Source organism: Otolemur garnettii, unplaced genomic scaffold, assembly GCF_000181295.1.
Source record: "Otolemur garnettii isolate 467f Iridium unplaced genomic scaffold, OtoGar3 scaffold00004, whole genome shotgun sequence".
NCBI lineage: Eukaryota > Metazoa > Chordata > Mammalia > Primates > Galagidae > Otolemur > Otolemur garnettii.
In genome coordinates this window covers 20,303,987-20,314,536 of record NW_003852399.1, presented here as the reverse complement: position 1 = coordinate 20,314,536, position 10,550 = coordinate 20,303,987, and the positions used below count along the sequence as shown (strand labels likewise).

The 10,550-nt window shown below is 38.1% G+C and overlaps 1 protein-coding gene across 2 annotated transcripts in view; it reads right to left on the bottom strand.

Moving 5' to 3' along the window:
* The window catches only part of ANGPT1 (angiopoietin 1), a 238,118-nt gene that overhangs the window by 36,920 nt on the left and 190,648 nt on the right, over positions 1 to 10,550 (bottom strand). For both annotated transcript variants that reach the window (XM_012809867.2, XM_012809862.2), the window contains exon 6: positions 8,286 to 8,387. In XM_012809867.2, coding sequence (XP_012665321.1) covers positions 8,286 to 8,387 — 102 coding nt within the window. The remainder of the gene's footprint in view (positions 1 to 8,285; positions 8,388 to 10,550) is intronic.

Below are 10,550 nucleotides of genomic sequence, written 5' to 3'. Positions count from 1 at the left end.
TTTTTTTTTTGGTTGCAGCCATCATTGTTGTTTGGCGGGCCCGGGCTGGGGATTCGAACCCGCCACCTTAGGTGTATGTGGCGGCACCTTAGCCACTTGAGCCACAGGCGCTGAGCCATTACTTTGTTTTTGAGACAGAGTCTCACTCTGTAGCCCTGGGTAGAGGGCCGTGGTATTACCATAGCTCACAGCAACCACAAACTCTTTGACTCAAGTGATCCTTTGCCTCAGCTTCCTGAGTAACTGAGAGTACAGGTGCCTACCATGATGCCTGGCTTCATTTATTTTTTGGTAGAGATGGGGTCTTGCTCTTGCTCAGGCTGGTCTTATACTTCTGAGATCAAGCAATCCTTGAGCTTGGTCACCCAGAATGCTAGGATTACAGGTGTGAGCTGCCACATTTGGCCTTGCCACTTGTCTTTATGTACTTTTCTGTTTTAAAAGCAACTGAAACTTGAGATTGTATGCATTCTATGTATAGGCAAATTCTATGAAACACCCACTGACCTAGAATTTCAGGCTTTGGCTCCGTATTAAAAAATGTGTAAATGAACATATGTATTTTAGATTTAAAGTTAAAACGAAATAGATTAACGTATGTATGCACATTTTTAAAGTTATTACCCAATTTAACTTAGTATTTTGCTTCACTGAACACCCTTGGTGAAGACTGCAATGGGGTATAATGGTCTGAAGACCATGTACCTGCAATGCCAAGCAGGACCCATTGAACTTAGTATTCCCTTGGCTTCTTGCTTTTCTGTTCTTAAGATGCTTAAGTCAGACTTTGTAAAAGTTCCATGGTGGCAGGAAATATTAGACCAATTTCACCACATGTGGTAAGAATTTTATATGCTTTTATGGCAGCTGGTGCTGAATACCAGGGAGAAGAGCAAAGCTGACCTTCTCTAGCACATAAGCAAAACAGAAAGTTGCAGGGGGCTGAAAGTGAAAGAATTAGCACTTTCTCAATTGCAGTACCCCTGGGAAGAGTAAGAGCACCCCTGGGAGTTCCCTGGCACTTTTTTTCAGCTCAGACATGTCAAAACCTTCCCTGTAGCCACTTGATGACCCCCTGCTCTGTGTAGTCACTGAGCAGGGATTCAACAATTACACTAAACATGAAGGGAGAGTCTGGGGGTGCTGGAGTGTTAAGTTTGGGGTCACATATTTCCATGCCGCTGAAAGCATTGTGTGGATAAAGCTCTCCGGCTTTCCCAGGGAAAAGTGCAGTGATTGGGGTGATCCTCTGAAATGGACAAGCGTGAATATCATTCCTGTAAGAACCTCCATCTCTGTCTGGACGTGCAGGCCTGGACATCTCTCTGAGTGGAGATAAATATCCCTCCTAAACAGTTGTTTTATCCTTTCAGGAAGAAACGACTAAAAAGAAACCAGTGAAATTTGCTTTTAGAAACTCAAATTCTATCTCAAGAAACTTCCCCAAAACTTAGGGTGATCAGATTTTAACATCAGTAAGGCAGGACAACATGGCTGGGGGGTGGGGCAGGGGCTGGGGTGGGGCTGGGGACTGGCAGGGCAGGGGACGGGGCAGGGCAGGGCCTGACAACAATGCAAACTTTGATATGCAGTTCTCAATAATCACTTCTCAGCAGTTATTCGTTATTATTACAGTTTAACATTATAAAATTAACAAAAATAATATAAAACTCATATTCTGGCGAAATAGCCACATGGCAGCCAAAAACCGTATATTCCCTTCCTGTTCTCCCGCCCATTCATGTATTCTTTCCAAAAATCGGGACTTTTTTTAAATGCTGCTGGATGAGAAACAAATTGTTAAAAATCAGGACTGTCCCGCCAAAAGTGGGACGTCTGGTCACCCTACCGAAACTGTCCAAATGTGCCCGATTGTGGGAGCAAGATCTTTGACTAGAGTGAATCAAAACAACTGTTAGAGAGACAGAGTAGGGAGGAAACCTTCGAGCAGTCAGTGCAGCGATGCAGAAATGACGCTTCATCATGAAGATGAAAAATGCGTGAAAGAAGGGAAATGGGTTCCCACATTCGTAAACTGCCTGTTGAATAATTTATCAGGCAAGACCACAGATCTGACAGGAAGGAACAAAGGCTTGGCTTGGATTAAGGAACCTCTTCCCCTTATCTCTGCTCCAAACTGAAGCCTTGAGCTGCCACATATATGCTGTGGACCCTTCAACTTCACTTCTGAGCCTCAGTTTCCTTGTCTGAAAAACAGGGATTGAAAACATCGTTTCCATATTTTATGGCAGGAGAATGAAGTGAGATAACATCCCTACAGCACTTAACTGAATGTGTGTCCGCCTTCAGTTAAGTGCTTTAGGGATATTATCTCATTTCATTCTTCAGAAAGTCTTAAAAACCTCGTTATTGTTACAGTTAAAAGCTATATCACAATACACAGAGATTTTCTGTTCCCTTGCCTCTCTTCCACATGACTGTGAGCTATTCGTGGGTAAGCAGCTTCCTTTCCACTCTGTATGAGAAAGAAAATAAAAACAATCCAGGGTGTTGTCTTAGCCTGAAAATTAATAATGGAATAGTGAAATAATTATTTAAAAGGCTCTCAGGTTCTAGGGACCAATGTATTATTATAATAAGTTGAGTGTTGCTTTATACAACTGAATGTTGTCATTTTAATTCAATAAATAAATTATTAAATAAGAAATTAAAACCAACTCATTGCAATTGGGGCTAAACTATAGTACGGATGAGAGCATAGACGGCTTCCTCAGTCTTACCTCTGCTTCCTAAGGCTGAAGAGCACCTGTCGGACGGGTGCTGTGGCACACACCTGTAATCCCAGCACTCTGGGAGGCCAAGGTGGGTGGATTGCCTGAGCTCAGGAGTTGGACATGAGCCTGAGCGTGAGTGAGACTCTGTCTCTAAAAATATCTAGGTGTTATGGGCAGCACCTGTAGTCCTAGTTACTTGGGAGGCTGAGGCAAGAGGCTTGCTTGAGCCCAGGAGTTTGAGGTTGCTGTGAGCTGTGACACCACAGCACCCTACTGGGGCAAGAAAGTGAGATACTGTTTTAAAAAAAGAGGACTTGTCTCAACTCTCCTTTGGTCCTACTTCTTTTACTTCCTCTCTTTCAACATCTCACAAGTTTTAGGATCTACAAAAGACATTTTGAAGGCCTCACACCATAATATTCATAGTTGTGACCACCGTTGCTTTCAACCAGGAGTACACAGCAGAAACAATTGTGCAACTGTTTAAAAACATAGGTGACCTAGTTCCCCCATGGAGATTCTGATTCAATACGTCTGGAGTAGGCTTAAAGATTCGTACATTTAAAAGGTTCCACACGTAAATCTGCTATGAAAAAAAACCAGGGAACCAATTATATATGATGTGGAATACTATTCCGAGTGAAAAATCTAAAAGAATTATATTCATCACATCAAAATATCTGAGGGAAAAGGCAGGTTGTAGACCCCATCTTCATCCTGACCTCCTCATGCAGAGGAAATTTTTGATTGTATATATTTGACTGTCCTTAAAAAATTCATATTCATGCCTAAAATACAGATATAGCCAATGTTGTTGCCCCGAATAGTTTTACACTTACTGCACATGAGAATTTACCACCGATCTTTATTTTATCCCAAGTAGCCTGTAACATTCCTAAAAATAAAAATGAAAGCTTATACAAAATTCTGTGCTGACTGAAAAAGCAGCAATGAATGAGGAAGTAATAGTAATAAAATAGAATGTCTTTCTTTTTTCATGAATAAAACCCAGGAATGCTATGCCATATACTTCCATAAAATAACTGAGCTCAGTGATGCCAAATCACGATCACATGATAAATGTCGATACTGTAATTCAGATAAACCATCAATCAATTTCATTTCTCCTCTAGAACTTTAATGAAAGGGGGAAAAAGACAGTGACATTTCATCTAAATGAATGTTGATTTAAAATTGGCCTTAAAAGGTACATCGTGCTCTAAAAAAAAAGTAGGCAGAGAAAACACCACCATGCATTTGCATTTGCCAAAACCTGCAGAAATGCTCCATTTTGGCTTGTTCTTTTCCCAGTTAATCAAATAATTGTCTGTGATACTCTATTTGTTTTGTCTGTTCATGCTCACAGGAAGTGTTGACTTTTTATAGATGAAGCAAAATTGAAACCAGACAGTCCATGCATTTCTTAAGGGTTTCATCTTTTTTCATACAAATGATTAAGGAAAACAGATAAGACCGAGCTGTGGCTTTCTAAAGATGCTTTACCATACATCTAAACAGTGCATCTACTGAAATGGCCCGAGGAAGAGCAAAATAATTTTTTGTTTAAACATTTTTAACATGTTATGCATTTTTTCTTTATAAGGTGAAGATGTTAAAATGCAGTTGAATATAAGCCCTAATTTCTCTCCAGAAACAACTCCCAGAAAATATGGTGCTTCGATTAAAGTTTTCTGGTCAATAGGAAGCTCTGATTGTGGGGAGAATTCTTTTCAAAACAAAGAAAGTTTGTCTCCAGGGCTTAATGCAGTACAAAGTGAGGCTGCTTAGGGTCCTCTCTGGAACGCTTCCCTGGGCTTTATATGCAAAAGTACTGCTGCTAAGTGTTATTGCTGGAGGCCAGTAAATGGTCTCCTTAGGGTTTGAAGGGTTAATATAGTTTCCTAAGTGTCTCATTAAAAAGCCCACTCTAGCCTTCTTCTTCTCTCAGCAAACACCTTTGCTGAATTTCCTAATAAGGAAGGTTGAGGGCAAACAAAGCTTAGGTGAAAGACTTTTGTAGGCTTCAAGTCAATGGTAAGATTCAAATAAACTGCAAATCTTCCATACTGAGAGGTTTAAAATTAATAGTGATGACATATAATATGCATTTGTCATTTCATGCATTGATAACTTTCACCTGTTTTTCTGGAAATCTAATGAAGCAAGAAGCAGCCCATTGATAGTAACCATTATGAAGGAAAAGAGAGAAGAAAGACAGAAATGAAGAAAAAATAAAACTTTATTCCTACACTGAATACCCCAGGAAGAAGTCCAGTATCCTAGTGTAGATGACAGTAGACGGGTCAAAATTGAGGACCACGTGGTGCCTGCCAAGATCTTGCTTTCCCTAAGGAGATGCACCCTAAGCTGAAGAACTAAGCAGCCAGTTCTCTGGATGCAGGGAATAGAGGTAGGTGTTACGGACAAGAACTAGCAGGAGTTTGTGTCCATCCCTGGGAGAGTCATGTTATTCTGTCTTTAGGGGAAAGAAAAGCACTGGAGGAAAAAAACCAAACATTTTATATCATGTCCAACCAAGTTGAAACATATGAATGTTTTTAATCAAAACAAATTTTAGCTTCATTTTGGCTGGAGTATTTCAGAAGTTTGGAGCTTATCTCCTTTTTTGACAATGCAGAATTGACACTCAACTGATCAATATTTCAAGTTTGAATAAAGCACAGAAGTCTTTCTCATTTAAAAAGGGGGATGAGGTCAACACCATAAAAAAACTGTGATTAAAGGAGTAATTTCAGACTTGTTCTAATAATGAAAAAAAATTGCTCCATATCATTGAAATGGATATATTTGTTAAATATCTACAAAACATGAATCGATCCCACACTTAGCAAGTCAGTATCCCTTACTCAACATGCCTCGCTTGCCAAGGCTGCAGATGTTTACAGCTAATAATTCACCATTTTGGAAAATCACCACAATGATAACTTAAGATTTATTTTTCTGTTATCATTCATTTTAGTACTAATGTAGTTCAGATTTGGCTGAATCTGTATCTATAGTCTGATTCTCAGATATTTTCTTCACATCTTATTTTAGTGGTAAAACTTAATCACGAATTAAGGTGGTTTGAAAAATAATACTTTAGGCAGAGGGAAGTAAAATCTTGGCAGTCTTTGAAGTTTTAATCTTGGATAATGACAATGACTACTGTTCATTGAAAATTCAATGGACCAAAGTGCTTTACTTATATTATTTCTAGTCCTCATCACATCCCTGCAAGGCAGGTGTGGTATTATTATTGTTGTATTTTAATAAGTGAGAAAGCTAAGGTATGCCCAAGCCACTCCACCTGTAAATGGCAGAGTGAAGACTCAAATTATTAATATAAATACAATTCAAAGTCCTCTTTTAGGACTTAGATAATCTTTTCTCCTCATGTGTTTTTAGGATTCCATAGGCAAAAAGAAGTCTTAGAATCTAACCCAACATTCGAATTCTCCATAACAATCTTGAAAGATGATGACCTACCTTCTACTGGGGTGTTTCCAATGAAGAGAGGAAGATGTTTGCCACTCAGTAGGCAGTCCGTTTCATGTTAGAATTAACCACTGGGGAGCTTTGTTTACACTTAGCCAAAATTTGCCTCTCTGAAGAATGTTCTTCCATTCATTATTGAACTTCCCTCCAAAGCAGTGTTAAAATGAAGTTTCTAATTCAGTGAATTTGGGGTGGAGCTTGAGATTCTGCATTTCTAATAAGTTCCTAGATGATGCTAACACTGCTGGTCCCTGGGCCACATTTTGAGTAGCAGGCTCCAGTACTACATACCTGCCTCTGGCTAATAAAAATAGCGATCAGACATGTTGGTGATGAATTCTTGTTTTCTCCAGGTATTCATCTGCTTCAAATGTAATTTCCAGATTCTTCCCATCCTGCTTGTGATCTCTAGGGTAAGTTCACTTGTTTGCAAACCTCTAATATATTCTTAATATAATCAGATCATAGCAGACACCAGTGAGTTATGCATTTTTTGTTACCCCAAAATTGATATGAATGTAGACTGAGTGCACTAATATGTGTCTGTTAGTAGCCAACAGCACAAAATGAACTCATAGCCAAATAAATCTATCTTTCAAATACAAGGTTCTTAAACCAATTTGTCACATTTATCCTATATTCTTAAAGTTAACTTTTTATATTTTTAATCTAAGTGAAAGGTTTTACATTCGTGTCTGGAATTCTTTCTTGTTGCTTTAGCCTACATTTCTGCTTTTAGTTTACGGTTTATTAAAGACAGCAAGATTTCTGCTTCGAACAACTCCAAATTTTTTTTAATACTCTTTCAGAGTGTTCAATTATCTGTAGTAGACACAATGACATCACTACAGACCTCTGTCCATTTATTAGAAATCTTTGCTTGTGTCGTTTGACCAACTATGAACCAATTGAGTAAACTGATGACAACCAACCACAGTTTTTACACATTGTCTACGAGAATATCAAAACAGAACTGAGGCTGGTAGAGCACTTTTATCACCTTTTTCTTTAGCTTCTGCGAGAGAAATTTGTCAAAATGCCAAGACAAGAATTATCTAGAAGTTTTAGAAGTAAAAGAATGAGAATCAATCCATAAAGATCCTGCTCCATTACTGTGACCAATGTTTTGTGAGCAGGTGTTATAGTTAAGATTGGAGACATTGACTATGTGCTCATTGGATTATGGATGATTTTGACCATCTACTGTATTATGTGGATGAGCTGATCTCCTTAATTTCATTTTCCTCTCAAAATTGGAATAGGATTAGTGAATTGGGTTGTATGAAAAATTAGATAAGAATTTAAACATAGGGCTGGCACATATTAAACCTTGACAAACCTAGCTATCATGAATGGTGACAATAGTAATGTCTACTGTCATTTTGGTGACCCCAGTAAACCATGTCTTACATTTCATATTTTTGTGTACTCCTCTTGCTTTGAATCTGAGCTTGTCCTGCGATCAATTATAATCAACAGAATTCAGCAGAAACAGCACTGTACCATTTTGGGGTCTAATGAGACTTTTAAAGGCCTGAATCAGCTACTACTTTTGTGCTGTGGTTGAGGGATGCTAATTGCAACAGAAGATGTCTAAAGACTCTGGGAGAAGCCCTGCCCAGCCACAGGGAAAGGCCACATGGAGGAGTTCCCAGTCACCTGCCAGCCACATGAGTGAGGTCAACGCTATCGGCTACTCTGTTCCACAGAGCTCTGCAGAACTCTCGTGTCCTGGGTCATGTACCTAGTCTAGGTCTGAGTTCTAGCTTCCCCCACCATCATTCAGCTAGGAATAAAGACAGACAAGAGTTCACCAAATAATTTCAGTAATGTATTTTTCTTTCTTATGCACACGTGGAAATCATTTATTGAAAAATGATTTATGAGTATTTTGTGTCTAATGAAAACAAGGCAACTAATGTATCATTTTTTTGAGGTACTTTTTAAAAGTACCTAAAAAAAAACCCTAAAAATGCAGAGGTTTATCATGTAGTATGGTAAAGATCACCTCATGATCAAACATCAAAACCACGGTAAATTCTTCCATCTTACCATTTTATATTCTTTCCAGCCTCTTTGGAAATCCAAACTGCCATCTTCACGATGTTGTATTACAGTCCAGCCTCCCCCGTTAAGATCCATGTTACAAAATACCTGACAAACGGAAAATAAAGTCAGATACGTTTCAAAAATAGAAATAGGGTGGATATGACTGTAGATTAAAAAAAAATTACTCAATTGAAAAATGCTAATTTGGACATATGATTCGTTATTTCCTCCTGTGATTCATGTTTGAGTTATTTCTGATTAAATTCCACCAACAGCACATAAGTTACTTACAGAAATTTTAATCATTTAGCTAAAAATTAATTCTTAGTCTCACGCTATAAAACATTTAAACATGTCTTTCTTTTAAATTGAAATAGGCGCTTGTTTATGTTCAAAATTTTTAAAATTCTATTGAAGATTTCAAAATTATAGACCATTTTATAGCCAACACACAAAACTCAGATCTTTTAAATTTGTAATTAAAACTGCAATATAACAAGAACAAGTTTCTAGAAAAATAATTGTTAAAGTATCATATATATTTAACTATTGCATATTTCATTGCATATTAACTTCTGTATGCCTACATCCTATGATAATTATTTCTGGTGGTTCAGTATTACATTAGGGGCCACCTTTGGTACTCGGCATATGGAGAACACATTATTTGCTTGTATTTTCCTCATGAACAATAACAGGAGAACGTGATACAGCATATCCCTTCTGACTGGACAAGTATTTCTTTCACATGTGGAAAAGTTATCCAAATCTCTTTAACGACTCTTGGTTATTTTAATGATACTAAATACAAGAGTATTTATTTAGAAATTGACTCATTTCCCCCAGAGTCCACCTAGAATGAGGAACATACCTATAATGGGATTATCATGGCAGAGCAATAGCTGTAATTGATGTAGCATGAATGTGGCAGCTGGATTATTCAAGGGCAGACTATGAGGAATGCTATTCCTGCAGCGACTGAACACTCAGGCAAGTTGAAGGCTGGCTAATGGTGTGGGTAGGATACAACAGCAGTGGGTGAGCCGTGTGGGCACAGAGCTCAGCTCTGATTAAGGGCAAACCTCAAGTATTTTTCCTGAGGCATTGCATTTGGGTCATAAACAGCTAAGGGTATGAAAGCAATGGCAAAAACTGTTACTCCAGTGACAAACTTCCATCTTCCTCCTCAGAATGAAAGGAACTAAGATATACTCGCCTATTCGTGGGCAAATGAAATAGCCAACTGCTCTTCCAAGGGCTCTACTCTGATTTGACAATAGTCCCCTGTTTTCTAAGTCTTCAGAAGCTTTAGGAATTATTGATCTCCAGGATTAGATATTTGAATGCCCTGCCCTGCTCCAGCGTTCTCATACCGCTAATACTTTCACTCTATTGCACCTGCTCTTTGTTCTCAATATAACCTCTATCTAGTCTTTCAGCTGCTTTAATTTTAATGCATTTGTTTGCTTAGTTTTTCACTCAAAAAGCATCCTTGGAAATCAATTCTATTGTATAACTGGGAACAATATGATAACAAAATATGGATAATGTACTCGAACACCCTCCAAGTTTCAATAGTGAGTGCTCTCATAAGATTAAGGAGAAGGAATTCATAAGTTGCAACTCCACTGACCTGAAAAATTATAGAGACAATGATCTAAATGAGAAATTTAAGAGAGAGAATTAATGCAAGAGAAGAAAAGGACCATAGTTTTGGATACCTAGACTGTCAGGTGGCACAGATAACCAAAACGGGGAGTTTATTGAGCAGTCAGAGATGGTATACTATAGGTAAACCAAGGATAAAAATATGGGTAAAAGAATAAAGGGATAAGAAAGGAACAGACAACTACACACTTGTTAAATGCTGTATGATTAAAATACTTTACATGAAATCTCGAACTTAATCTCACAACAATCCTGTGTAGGAAGTAGGTAGGATTATTATTTCTACTTTGCAGTTGCAAAAGAAAAAGCAAAAACAAGACCCTAAGGTTTAAAGTAGTTCAGTAACTTAACTAATGATGACACAAAACATTAAGTCCTGATCTAGGATTTGAACTAGATTCAGGATGTAAACCCTATGTCTTCCTAATTCAAGATCATTAAAAGGAATCTGTTTGGAAGGAGTAGTTGATAGCATGAAGATGTATAAATTATTTAACTCCAGCCAAGAAAACACTGAACTATCTCCCATCTCAGTTCTGTATGTGTAGGAGAATGGGTTCCCCCAAGATGGGCTTTGGTGAAATACCCAAGGATTTCTTT